At 48.9% G+C, this 12,901-nt stretch overlaps 6 protein-coding genes across 6 annotated transcripts; 2 read left to right on the top strand and 4 right to left on the bottom strand.

Annotated features, from left to right (window-relative positions):
- Nucleotides 1-628: 628 nt before the first annotated feature.
- On the top strand, nt 629-2,173 carry N7519_002144 (uncharacterized protein; the record flags this gene model as incomplete). Its single annotated transcript, XM_057288922.1, has 4 exons — nt 629-760; nt 815-1,095; nt 1,153-1,499; nt 1,560-2,173. The coding sequence occupies 4 exons, from the start codon at nt 629-631 to the stop codon at nt 2,171-2,173; spliced, it is 1,374 nt and encodes a 457-aa protein (XP_057150124.1).
- Nucleotides 2,174-3,301: 1,128 nt separating this feature from the next.
- Nucleotides 3,302-4,093, bottom strand: N7519_002143 (uncharacterized protein; the record flags this gene model as incomplete). Its single annotated transcript, XM_057288921.1, has 1 exon — nt 3,302-4,093. The coding sequence occupies one exon, from the start codon at nt 4,091-4,093 to the stop codon at nt 3,302-3,304; it is 792 nt and encodes a 263-aa protein (XP_057150123.1).
- Nucleotides 4,094-5,751: 1,658 nt separating this feature from the next.
- On the bottom strand, nt 5,752-6,982 carry N7519_002142 (uncharacterized protein; the record flags this gene model as incomplete). Its single annotated transcript, XM_057288920.1, has 3 exons — nt 5,752-5,817; nt 5,878-6,426; nt 6,506-6,982. The coding sequence occupies 3 exons, from the start codon at nt 6,980-6,982 to the stop codon at nt 5,752-5,754; spliced, it is 1,092 nt and encodes a 363-aa protein (XP_057150122.1).
- Nucleotides 6,983-7,232: 250 nt separating this feature from the next.
- Nucleotides 7,233-8,033, bottom strand: N7519_002141 (uncharacterized protein; the record flags this gene model as incomplete). The annotated part of the gene is made up of 1 exon (XM_057288919.1): nt 7,233-8,033. One exon carries the CDS (start codon nt 8,031-8,033, stop codon nt 7,233-7,235), a length of 801 nt encoding a protein of 266 aa, XP_057150121.1.
- Nucleotides 8,034-10,153: 2,120 nt separating this feature from the next.
- Nucleotides 10,154-10,665, bottom strand: N7519_002140 (mitochondrial 37S ribosomal uS8m domain-containing protein; the record flags this gene model as incomplete). Its single annotated transcript, XM_057288918.1, has 2 exons — nt 10,154-10,412; nt 10,469-10,665. The coding sequence occupies 2 exons, from the start codon at nt 10,663-10,665 to the stop codon at nt 10,154-10,156; spliced, it is 456 nt and encodes a 151-aa protein (XP_057150120.1).
- A 505-nt stretch (nt 10,666-11,170) lies between these two features.
- On the top strand, nt 11,171-12,768 carry N7519_002139 (uncharacterized protein; the record flags this gene model as incomplete). Its single annotated transcript, XM_057288917.1, has 4 exons — nt 11,171-11,208; nt 11,279-11,867; nt 11,945-12,485; nt 12,515-12,768. The coding sequence occupies 4 exons, from the start codon at nt 11,171-11,173 to the stop codon at nt 12,766-12,768; spliced, it is 1,422 nt and encodes a 473-aa protein (XP_057150119.1).
- Between the last annotated feature and the right edge of the window lie 133 nt (nt 12,769-12,901).

Raw genomic sequence — 12,901 nt, 5'->3', positions numbered from 1 at the left:
TGTAATTTATCGGCACGTTGAAGTTGATGCAGATTTGTTAGTGCAATGGCAATTCGGTTAACTACCAACCTTGGAAAGAAATAAGCGTCTGATTGTCTACATGTAATTTAGAATCGGCTCTACTCTGTACTGGTCTAGACATTCATATTAGCCCATCCTATACGTAACATCTACTAACCAATCTTATGATGGAGTTTCCAGACCTTATTTCCCCAAGATACCATTATTGTAACGGGAAATACTTCGCAAATGAGTCCGGTGTGGCCGAGCCCTAGAGGCACGTCCCCTCGTATTACGTGCTTTCGAGGAGCAATGGCTCACTTCGCACCATTCTTATCCCCGAGATATTGGAGATTACCTTCGATTGTTCCCCTTATCGATTTGACTATACCTCAGAGTTCTTCAACTGTCTCCAGTATACAAGCTAGCACCAGTTATCCCCTCAGCTGCCGTGGGGCTCTACCGACAAGAGAAAAACCAAGATATCGCGATTATAATGGGTCCTGACGTGCTGTGTTCTTTAGGTTCATATAATTATGTCACCTTGGCTCCCATCGCCATGCAGTACTAATAGTAGCTCAAGCTCTCTCTGGTGCTATAATCCGTATAGCAACCTCCCACATTCACCATGGTTTTCGATCGTGTGGCCCGGTTCTACCGGTCATGTCTACTGCAGATTATCATTGTAGGACTAGTCGCCTTCTGTGAACCCGGGATCTGGACTGCTCTCAATAATCTTGGAGCTGGAGGCAATGCCAAAGTAAGTCATCTGGGTGTTGGGATTCTGCGTGACTGCTACTAACATGTTGTACAGCCTTACCTAAACAATGCCGCCAACGCCTTGACGTACGGACTCATGTCGGTAGGCTGCTTCCTTGCCGGTGGCGTCACAAACAAGATCACTGCGAAATGGACCCTATTCATCGGTGCAGCCTTCTACACTCCCTATGCGGCTGGTCTATACTGCAACAATCGTTACGGCAACGAGTGGTTTCTCTTGCTCGGAGCTGCTCTCTGTGGAATCGGTGCGTCTCTTCTATGGGCCAGTGAGGCTGCCATTGCAGTTGGATATCCGGAGGAGGAGAAAAGAGGACGGTAAGTTGAAGCTCCAGACCATCTACTTGATATAATCTGACTGACCATTATGTTTAGCTATGTTGCAATCTGGATGAGTATCAGACAGATGGGACCGCTTGTTGGTGGTGCGATATCCTTAGCACTCAATGTCAACACGGCACATGTTGGCAAGGTCACCTACACAACATACCTAGGGCTTGTTGCCATCTCATCTCTCGGAGCTCCGTTTGCGTTGCTGTTGTCACAGCCACAGGATGTCATCAGAAGTAATGGCACCAAGATCCCTTACATGAAGAAAACGAGCTTCGCTATTGAAGCTCGCGCTATCTGGAAGCAACTTTCAAATAAGTACATGCTGCTGCTCATCCCGGTTTTCCTTGCAGGACAGTTTGGTACAACTTATCAAGGGAACTATTTGACAAGTATGGCATCTCCAATCCTCCTTTCTCGATGATAAATGGCGTCGCTAACGGAAACCTTAGCTTATTTCACCGTCCGCTCCAGAGCCCTTGCATCATTCCTAACCGCTGTTGTCGGCGCCTCCGCCAATATGGTGACAGGCATATTTCTAGATCTGAAGTTCCTATCTCGAGAAACCAGGTCCAAAGTTGTGTACATATTCGTCCTTGTCTTCGTCACAGGCTCTTGGACATGGAACGCCATTGTCGAGACGAAACTCTCCCGCATGGCTGAGCCACCAGCCTTCGACTTGGGCGATGGTCCCTTTTTCAACTCGGCCTTCACGGTCTATATATTCTTCCGGTTCTTCTATGAAGTGTTGCAGACGTACATCTATTGGTTGATGGCCGAGATCAAGGGGGCGCAGGGGGATGGCGATATTGCGAGAACAACCGGCATCCTGAGGTCGTGGGAGTCTATCGGCAGCACGATTGCCTATGCGGTCGGGGCAACTCACTGGCCCAATCTGAACCAGATGGCACTTGGTTTTGCGCTATGGGGCTTTACGATCCCGTTTACGCTTCTCGCGGTGTTTGGCAACTGGAATGTTTCTGATGCGCTCGAGGTGGAGGAGCAAACTGACAGCAGTAGCTTGGAGGCACAGCAGGTGGTTGTCAATTCTGATGGGAAGGACTAGATACATTCTGTTATGATTGCTTCAAGTGTAATAGGACCCATGCCCATGTCAGTGTGCCCTAAATATATAGATGGGATTGAATGGCAATATTGGAATATTGGAATAGATACCTCAAACTCTACGATATGGGATCCACTTCTTAATTACTAATACTATATTGCATTATCAAGTGCCCATTTAGTTATTATTTTGGGGTAAATATCAATTCGCCTCGACATGGGTTGTATACTTAGTTGTATATTAATAATTCTCGTTAATAAAACCAAAGATGGCTCTTTCTTCCATCGAACAGTTTCCTGGTCTAGCGGTTATGATTTTCCGTTAACAAATGCGATTAGCAGATGTTCCGGAAAGGTTCTGGGTTCGATTCCCAGGGAAACTATTTTTTTGTCTTTGTTTTTTTTTTGGATCCTTTCCTTTAAAAGGTGCGAATGAATTGATGTGAACAAATTGCAGAGTCCAGTAGAGCCGCCAGACTATGCCTGTGGACATGCGGAACAATGAATCTCAAAACCTGGAATGTATGGAATATCAGTAAACGAAAAAAACGGAAATGGACCACCCAAGCGAATCACATTAGAGACATAATATAAATCACAGACATAATCTCGTACTGAATACAACATAAAAGCAGAACATAATCCATAAACAAACCGAAATCATGACATGGTCGTGTGGCACAGCGGAAAACGTATCAAGCATAAACATATCAGGACAACCGACCCAAACGCCAGAATAAAAATAGAAAGCAAACCGAGAAAACCAACAATTCCAGCCCTATTACTGATTCCTTTCACATCGCTGCCTGACATATAGACCTGGGGAAATGTACACATTGTGACATGCGGCGAGAACTTGACGATTATTTTCCTGCCAGCCCGAAGGGGTCCTTCATCTGGGCTGGGTAGCCTGGGCTTTTGTCCTGAATTGGAAATCACCGGAGCTCCAGGATACCTTTCCTTCAAGGGGGCTCAAACTTGACAACGGGGTACTCCGAAGGAACTTGTAAAAAAAGAAGAGAAAAGCAAAGAAGAACAGGACAATCCAAAGGGCTTCCACGGGAAGACAGAAACAGAACAGTGGCATCCAAGCGGCATTTTAAAGACGGCCAATTTCCACCCGGAGGATTCAAGGGTTTGCGAATCTAACACGACGACCCCGTCGCTCCAGAATCAATTTCTCGGTGTCAGCATAAAGACAATCAAGAAACTGCATAGCGCTCGAATCCCTAAGGATCTTCGCGACCTGCGTTCCCGCCGAAATGAGCTGCAACACGTTGCGGTCATCCTTGACAGGCCTAGACTGGTGCTTGGCAGCATGGCGCATCTCCAGGGAGTTCTCCAGGACAGTGATGAGCTGCTTGATTTGGCGGTTGTACAAGAGGTGAGCTGGGATGCGACGGGTAGTCGCCAGCCGCTTCAAGAGGTGTACCCATTCCGTCCACTCGCGGTCCGAGGGGACCTTGACGGGTCTCTTGTCCTGCTCGATAGGAACGCGGAACTGGTACTTTGCGATGAAGTCATAGGCACACTGGGACAGGCGGTCGTTGACCTTGTGTAGGATGCTGTCTTGCTCGCCGGCATCGAGGTTAGTGGGGAGCTGGGGAAGCTCTTTATCCTGGGCTGCGACAGCCTGTGGAGAAGGTGGCTCCAGGAACTGATGTGGGCCATCAAATTCATCCCGGTTGGATGTCCGTCTCTGGGAATGATAGTGTGGGCTTCCTCTGGATCTCTCCGCAGCTCGCTGGCTGTTTCTTTCCATGACGTACTCCGGGCTTTCCGGGGGGTTCATTATTCCAAGGTCCCTCCTCAGGGATTCTCGAGGCATGTGGTTCGGCTGGCTCCATTCATGAGTCCTGGGTTGTGCGTGGGTCTGTCCGGCTGGAGGGTAGGATAAACGTCCCGTGGGTGGGTTCATCATGTGGCTGTGGCTATCCAGAGGGACTGGAACTCCGTGGTAATGAGCCTGATGGTTAGAATCCATCGGACCGAAAGGCACTTGACGGTCGTCTCTGTAGCCATATCCGTGGGGAGTAGATGGTGACCTTTTACCGCTTAGCAAAAGGAACGAAAGCGATGTCGATGATAGCCTGGGAGGAGTTTGCAATGAAGTGAACCACGGCAAAACAATACCTTTGTTGATATACCAGCGGAGAGGTCGCCGGGGTTCCGTACATATGGTGCTGAGCCATGGTGCTGGTGCTGCTACCTGGTATGAGTTTTGGGTTCCCAGAGTTTTGGCACGGAAATAGAGGAGGGAATGGCGATGCTGATTCTGCTGACCTATGGCGAGACCGAGGATCAAATTTAGGGTTGATAGAACCTGCACAAGAACCGAGACTTGCTGGCAAAGAGAACGGATAGACTGGTCCAACCGCCAATGGATGAGGAAGGACAGGAAGCATGAAGAAAGTAAGGCCGGAATGTTGCCACAGCCTATTATAATAACCGACAACAAGTTTTAGAAGAGCAGAAATGGAAAGAAAAAATCTATTGGGAAAATTCTCGAGCGAATGAATTCACGGAAGCTGAGCAAAGGGCAGGTATTTCAGTCCTTTTGAGAAAATCACTCTACCCGGGTTAAATGAATCGATTGTGCCTGACAAAGGGGATCGGAGCCCACCCATGTTTATGCAACGGCAGTGTAACTGGATTGAGAGCCGCGCTAGAGGCCTTTAGGCCAGTGGCGTTAGTGGAGATGAAATCTATGGAGACGAGGCCTGTATTGCCTGGGCATTGTTTGTTTCAAGAAAACCAATGGTGTAACAGGATATTACCCGTCCGTGCTATGTAAGTTGGAAGATCTCGATTGATCAAGAATAGAAACGGTGTGTAAAGCCTGTTGGCAGTCGAGGCGCCGTGCGAAGCCTCCGTGGGCGCATGGCATGACTCCGGATGGCAAATATTGCATCCAAAGCCCCGGTTTTCATGAATTAAGGGAGGAGCACGAGCATACTGAGTGCCGTACAACCTTCATTCTGGTTCGATAATTGTATTGGGGAAATGCCTCGGGCAGCAAGGCTGGGGTTGGGTAGGAAACGCAAGGACCGGGGTTCTGGACTTGGAAATCGTTGAGCTATGGATACCCAAATGAGCAGATAGAAGATGTGATCTGCGCCCTCGAAGGTCCTAGAAGAAATGCAAAGATGAGCGGAGGTAGATGTAACATGTAAATCCCGTGACGCGTGCACTTAAGCCGCGTTGGGCACTCGGGCTATTTTGGGGCCCAATGGAATAAGCCGCATGGGCCATGTCTCTCTTCTGGATACTCTTCTGGAGATCTGGGTGAAACAAAGAGGCAACCCGATATCATAAAGTTTTCAAATGTGGAGAGCTCAACTGTTCCGATGGCATACAATCTACCTTGCAGCCCAACAAGAAGCCCAATGTCGATGCTTTCCAAGGTCGAGGTTGCTACTATCAATAACACTGTACGGGGAAAAGGCCATGGAAGGTATGGTGAAATAATTCGGGATAAGGAGCACTTCTCAGACCCAGAAAATCATGACCGTATTTCCAGGGTATCAGCATGTGCCGGGGAGCTGGAGATTCTATGTGGTTCTCCAGCAACGTGACATGTTACTGTTTTTGCCGGTTTCCACTATTGAGCATTGGTAATTTGGCTCCGAGATGAGAAGCATAACCCTGGATTTAGCCCCGGTGAGTACGGCGATAGAAGAAGTTGGGCTTGTGATATCTGCTTACCTCGCAACTCAAACGGATGGCTTCTTCGATACCAATGCGCGCCTCGTACCCCAGAATCTCACTAGCCTTTTTGCCACTGGCATATCGGGTGGCACATGCATCCCGTACACTTCCACGGCTCAAAGTTGTTGTTGTTCCCATCAACCAGGTGACAGTCTCACACGCCAGCCCGGCGAAGTAAGCCAGACTCTTTGGGATATGCAATTCGAAAGGTGGGACGTGCCCAAAATGCGCCCAAATCGCCAGGCAGAAATCACGGAAGACGATAGGTTCGTTATTCTGAATGAAAAAGGCCTCTCCTGCAGCGGTGCGAGACGTCAACAGATTCTCTATGGCCAGGACGTGAGCATCGGCGACATTGTCGACGTAGGTGACATCCCAGAGGTTGAGGCCATTTCCGATCAAAAACGGGGTTTCACCTTTGGCGATGCATGCATGAATAGACGGTACTAGCTGGTAGTCTCCTGGCCCGCAGAGCACCGATGGCCGGAGGGCACATGTCAGCATCTTGCTGCTCGAGGTCTTTAGAACGAGTGCTTCTGCAGCAGCCTACATACCATGGAAGTGTGTTAGTAAATTTTTTGCTGTCAAGTGGAGTACCCTGTTAATTGGGATTAGTAGTTCAAACCTTGGACTCTCCATAAATGGTTGACCTGAATGCCAAGGGCCGGTCTTCATTGATGTTAAGATGATCGGTACGCGTATCGTCGATCACTACACAGCAAGTGCTCGTGTATATGAAGGCTTCAACCCCACTGTGCTTGGAGACATCCAGCATATTCTGTGTGCCTTCAAAGTTGATCTTCCATACCTCCTGTTCCAGTCGGCGACCCCACCGTTCGGCGAGATCTGGGACGATTCCAGCAGCGTGGACAACGATATCTGGCTTCACGGCCTCAAATGCTTTGGCCAATGTTTTAGTTGAAGTGATATCCGCCTGCATATACGTAGTTCTCTCTGGCAGGACATGCTCGGGGCGTGGGGGACTTTGGTCGATGACGGCAATGACAAAGTTTGGGTGTTTTTCTGCAAGAGCACGTACAATGGCCGAGCCCACAAAGCCCGTGCCACCAGATACAAGGATCTTCTTTGCTGAGTCGGTCATTGTGGGAATTGCCCAGGTGGTTGAGTGTAAACGAAAAGGTGTTGTGGAGGAAAGTACGGGTAAACAAAACTGTGCGACATCACAGCTACATAGGACATAAAACAGTACTGCATCTGAGAACACCGTAAATAATATTGGACATAATAAAGAGAGGGACTGAAATAACCAGTCCTTGCTTAATTCATTCAGATTTGAAGTTGGTTCTTGTTCTTGCCCAACGGTCTAACTAGTTCAATCCCAAAGACGACGCTCATGGCTGTGCTTCGTCGGTCTCCTCGACCTCGTTCTCCTCGACCTCGTATCCCTCTTCATCGCCCTCTTCATATTCCGCTTCATATTCCTCTTCGTCCCATTCTTCATCCTCATAGCCATCGGGGTCCACCCGTTTCAACACGTCTGCTAGTCCAGGATGAATACAATAATCATGGGACAGCTCTTCCAATTCCTGTAACTTTGGCCACAATGCCTCTGGACTCGACTCGTCCTCTCTGATCGCTCGGACTTCATCCGCAGTCATAGAATCGAGGATTTCCAACATCCCTGTCACAAGACAGGTATCCCATTGGAAATAGCTTTGTACTTCATGGCCCACTGTATCGTTGGAAGAAAGAGCAATTGTCTTGCCAATTTTGCGTAGAACAGAGAGCCCATTGAAGCGTGTTCGAGGGTTCGTGAGTGGTCCACACTGTTCCGTGATCAATTTGATGGTATCAACGACCTCCTGGGCCACCTCGAACGAGATATCGTACTGTGCTCCACCGCGCATGGAGCGATAAGTGACATTAATCGATTTCCAGACTGAACTCGAATAATGGTCGAAGCTGGGAACGCGATTTTGCTCTTTCTCCCGGATGACGCGAATGGCATCGTCCACCATGCTCATAACGTCGGGATGGATTTGCGCTGCTTGCGTGAGAATATTGTCGACAGTGTCTGGATTGAGGTGCTTGATGCGGCGGGAAATCTCTTCTGGTGGCGGTGCTGTCTCATTGATGTGGGCATCGCCAGTAGTATTGGATCGCGCTCGTTTAGCGCGTTGATGTGTAGCCATGGCGCAGTCCTACGCCCTACGATCACTGGCAAGATCTTCAGAGGACAAGATGGTCTCCGGGGCTGGAGTAAATGAGGTGATGTGAGAAGAAGGAAGTTGAAGAGAAGGATATCTCAAAAGACAGATCTGTTGAGACTATTGGGAGAAGCTGTGTTGGAAAAGTTGCCCCCCATTGATTTCTTGTATAAGTGCAGAATAAAATGATTGAAATTTTAAAGTGAAGATCAAATAAGAGATAGCTCTCAATATCTGTCATGCCTTTGTTATTTTATTGGATTTCAACTTACCGTCTACGGGTAGTTCTACCATCCATCAAATCTATCTATTTCTTCTATAGTCGTCTTCCCAGCCCGCGTTCTCGGGATGAGACTGTTTCACCTCCCGGGAGTTTCCAAACTCCAGGATTTCTGAAATTTAGGCATCTTTTGTATGGTGCGCTCATACAAAAGATACATAGACATGATATTTCAACAATCTGGATTTTTATCGTTAAAAGATAACCCTGGGCCGAAAATTTTATATTATGCTAATAAAGTGAGTAGTTCTCTGTGAGATACTATTCAAAAATGATATCAAAGTGATAAATTAATAAGAGGTATAGCGCTCAAGGTGAGATGCTATTCTCAAAATAAATGATAGGATATAGCAACGTACTATTCCCAATTGATGAACGAGAGAGTACTCCGTCATAGGGAGATACTCAGATTTGAAGCAAGGTATATCACTTTATAGTGCTATTCTCAATAAAAAAGACTAGATTTTGGTAGGTCTTGATAAAGCAGTAGATACTTGATGCTGAATCAATAGATTTTGATGAAATAGTAGGGAAACGAGGGCCTTATGACCTGTTGAGGCTAGGAAACCAGGACTGCTACTAAGCACTGGGAAAATCAGGAAGAAGAAACTGATGCATTGAATTTACTAAGTGAAAGGCCTTTTATAGAAGCCTGAGCTAACAAGCAAGTAATCAAAAGGGGCTCAGTACGAAGCTGTATAGGCGCCATGGGTCAAAACCCCATTTCCGGCAATTTCTGATGCCTGAATGCCTGAATATGGCCTGGGGCCTGAATTAAAACTGGCAGAAAAATAAAGATACGTGAATTACTATTACAGTTGTCTTAATAAGCATGGTATTATATTCCAACCTTGGAACCTTGGTTCCTTGCCCAGGTGGAAGGTTGTTCTGTCGGCTATCTCTCTATGTATGAAAATGAAGCCTTGTCCTCCTATACAAATGCACAAGCCACCTTAAAACTCGGAGATATATGCATTTGTATGGGAGAAAAAGCCTTCATTCTCGTACATGGAGGCATAAACCACCTCAAAAATTGGAGATGTATGCATTTTTATGGGATGAAAAGCCTCTTCTTACAAGCATACAATACATGGTATGGAGCGGTGTAAAACACGGTCAAGAACCAGGCCAAAATCAGGCATTAAGGCATCAATAGTTGCGGGGAACGGGGTTTTGACCCATGGCGCCTATACAGCTTCGTAGGCTCAGTCTGATTTAAAAACCTTCCCATCTGTGGGGGATTCTCCAACAAGATCAAACAGAAAGACCAGGAGTTGCTAGAAGGGTGGATCATGACTTCGTGAGGATGTCTGATTAACGTGCACAATGTTTTTCTACCTAGGTATGTTTCTTAGCTTGAATCAAATTACACCGTCAAGGGCACAGCAAGAATAAGGCTAGTACATATGTACTCGCCATGGCCATTCGCAATACTATTTACCTTCATACCCTTAGCCCTTGGAAAACTGGATGAGTACACTATAAAACAAGCCTGACAAGGGTTCCAGCCATGGAGGCTACTACTATATCATAGTAAGCACATCCATGAGTACGGACATGTTTCAAGTCATAATCTATACACTGTGTCACATTTGAGGACAGCTGCAAAATCACCAGCAGAGCACAGAATGCGAGATACGCAGACATCTAATATACAGATCCTTGACCTAGGTATTATCCCAACAGTCACAAAAATACTAATCTCGAAAAGAGAAAGCGCTGCGACTAACCAACAAACTCCAAAGTAAATGCAAGAACAGAAGACAATTTCCCCGGTGGGCAGCTCCCCCAAATCAGAAATAAGCCACAAGAACAATGGGCAGACTTATAGCACGCGGCACAAGACCAGCCCACCAAGCTTTTTCTCAACACACTCGCGAGCCTCTAGAATCCCGCGGTCTGTAGAGAGGTACAGACTCTCACCCGGCGAGCGAATTCCGGCCACAAACCCGGATTCCTCACCACGCACAACTCGGCGCAGTCCCTCCACATCAATGTTGACCCGTCGGGTGGGCTTGCTGACCATCTTGATCTTGCCCAGGACGGACTCGTTCTGCCAGTACTTCAGGCCCAGCCACAGCCGCCTTGATGCGACATTATCGCGGGTTATCGGCTCAATTCCTTCGACCTCATCGTTGACTGCAGGGTAACCGAGAATGCTATGAGCCGGAGGAGAGTCGGGCCTCCGCGGGCCACGGAGGAGATGTAGCCGGAGTTTTGGAGGGCGAGAGAGAGCTTCAGGTGGAGGTTGCTGTTAGGGATAGAGGTGAGAGCGAGACGGGCCTTGGTGGCATTGTTCAGGTGGGCGCAGACGGCGGAAAGGTTGACGAGAGACATTTTGATTTCGCAACGGCAGCAATTAAGCTCTACCGGAGGCCGTTCGGAGAGGAAAGAGAGTGGTGGAATTGATCAATTTTGGAAGAGGAAGAAGGGCAGGGAACTCGGATGCACAAACGCGAAGACCGAGAAGGACCACAATGGACTGCAATTGTCTGGGGAAGCAAAGACACGGCAGGAGGTGTTGTAGCGACTTGAAGATGCGATGATTTGGGATGGAAATTTTCGGATAAACTGTACTTCCGGGTCGCGGCCTTGCCCAGGTACCCGGTACTTTCTCGCCCGTAGCGGAGGTGTGTGATGAGCAGGTACTAGTACCGTCCTATCACATCACATCCATGCATCTTCTAAGCGCCCAGCTTGCATGGCGGTTGATGCTGGCGTTTCACAGGTTGAATACCCCTCAGTCCAAGATATAAATAATAAACGTAAGTTCCTCTTTTCCTTTCCCCTCTACTAGCTGCTATCGTTGTATACTTGCATTCCGTACTTTGAATTGTCAGACATGCCACCATCGGCGGGCGAAGAGCGCCTTGTGACTGTGTGAGTTGAGCTGACTTCCCCGCAGGTCGATAAGAAGCAGTCCTTGAATTGTGTCTAATAGCCGGGATAGTTTTGCGGATATCCACTACTACTTCGCGGAGCCAACCCGAAGACCTTCACCACATCACCACCGCTTTGATAAAGGCTCCTATGTTTATATTTACCATGATGCCTTTCAGAACAAGGCCCGGATGGAAATTGCCAATAACCCCGGTTCACCCGAGCAGGATGCATTCTGTGGAGGCTTGAGCAATGTTCATATACGACACTCTGCTCAGTTCCCGACACTCTGTACGTTAACGGTTGATGCACAGACGGGCTCGCCCCAACAGCAATATGGACAAGATACTCTTCAACGAGAGTGGCGTCTGCCTAGCGGAGACCCACGCGATAATCCCAAGGAAATTCGCGATTTCCCTCGCCTGCATACCTTGGATATCTACTTCTGGACCCAAGAAGATGCAACCGAATTTCTGGACACTGTCATCCGGCTTCTATCCAATGGCCAGGTGGAGACAGATCGAGAGCCAGCTCCGCAACAACAACAAACTATGAGCTCTGTAGTCCAGCAACTCGAGGCCGTCGCAGTCTCCGACCCTGCCTACCAGAACGGTCAAACACGCAACTCGCAATCTGAGCCAACAAGCGCAGCGGCACCAGTGCCACAGGCCCCGCCACAAACCAGCAGCTTCCCCCCGCCCCCACCAAGCGGACCTCCGGCTGATCAACGATTAAGCGCTGGGTCTACACCCGCCGAGGAAAGAAAGACCCAGCTAGCTTCGCTCCGCTCCCATACAATCCAGCCGCCCCAGCCGCCCCAGAGCCAATCCAACACCGCGAGAAGACCCCGCCGCCAGAGGACGGGATGGGCGGCACCGGCCTTGCAGCCGCTGTGGCAGCCGACAACGGCATACCTTATACGCCCCCGCACCAAATGATGGGGGGCGCAAGTGTCGGCGGACTTGCATCCCCGCCCCCATCAACACCGGGGTTGCAATACGCAGGCCCTCCAATCGCAGCACCGCCAACATTCGCCTCCCCTCCGCCGAGTGCAGGACTACAACATTCAAGCACTTTCCCCATTGCCCGATCCTCAGTCCACAGCCCCGGAATTCCTGTCCCTTCATACTCGCAGCCGTTCGTCGGCGGGCAGGGACCTCAACAGTACAGCGCAAGCCGGCAAGGTTCAATGTCCTTCGCTCCGCCGCCGCAGGATCCGAATGCCCATCTATATGACCAGCATGCCTATGGGGGTGCCCAGCCCAGACGCCGCCCCAGTATCAGACTGGGGTGGCGGTGCCGATAGGCGGGTTCTCGAACCAGTCGTATGACCAGACTCAGGCGCAGCAGCAGCAGCAGCACCAGCGTGCTGGCTCTGAATATGATATCCATAGCCAGTTGTATAGACCCACTGAAGTGGAGGCTAGCTCTCACTATCAGAAATATGCACAGAAGGCCATGAAGAATCCTGGACAGCGGCCGAGGAAATTGGAGGATAGAGCAGAGCGGTTGGAAGGTGGTATGAATAGGTTCCTGAAGAAGCTTGAGAGGAAACTTTGAGCGTCTTTTTTTTCTGGTGTGAGTTTGAGATTCTGTGTCTTTCTTGTCAGAGATCTCTGCTGGTCATGATCACCTTATTACTAGGCCGGCTGCTGAGCAGTGCTATGGAAACCAGCATAAGAAGATCTTTTGG

This window comes from Penicillium mononematosum (assembly GCF_028829835.1).
Source record: "Penicillium mononematosum strain IBT 11891 chromosome Unknown utg000002l:1.0-8112719.0:1.0-8118358.0, whole genome shotgun sequence".
Lineage (NCBI taxonomy): Eukaryota > Fungi > Ascomycota > Eurotiomycetes > Eurotiales > Aspergillaceae > Penicillium > Penicillium mononematosum.
The sequence above is the reverse complement of the archived record's forward strand: the minus strand, read 5'-3'. Positions and strand labels throughout refer to the sequence as shown.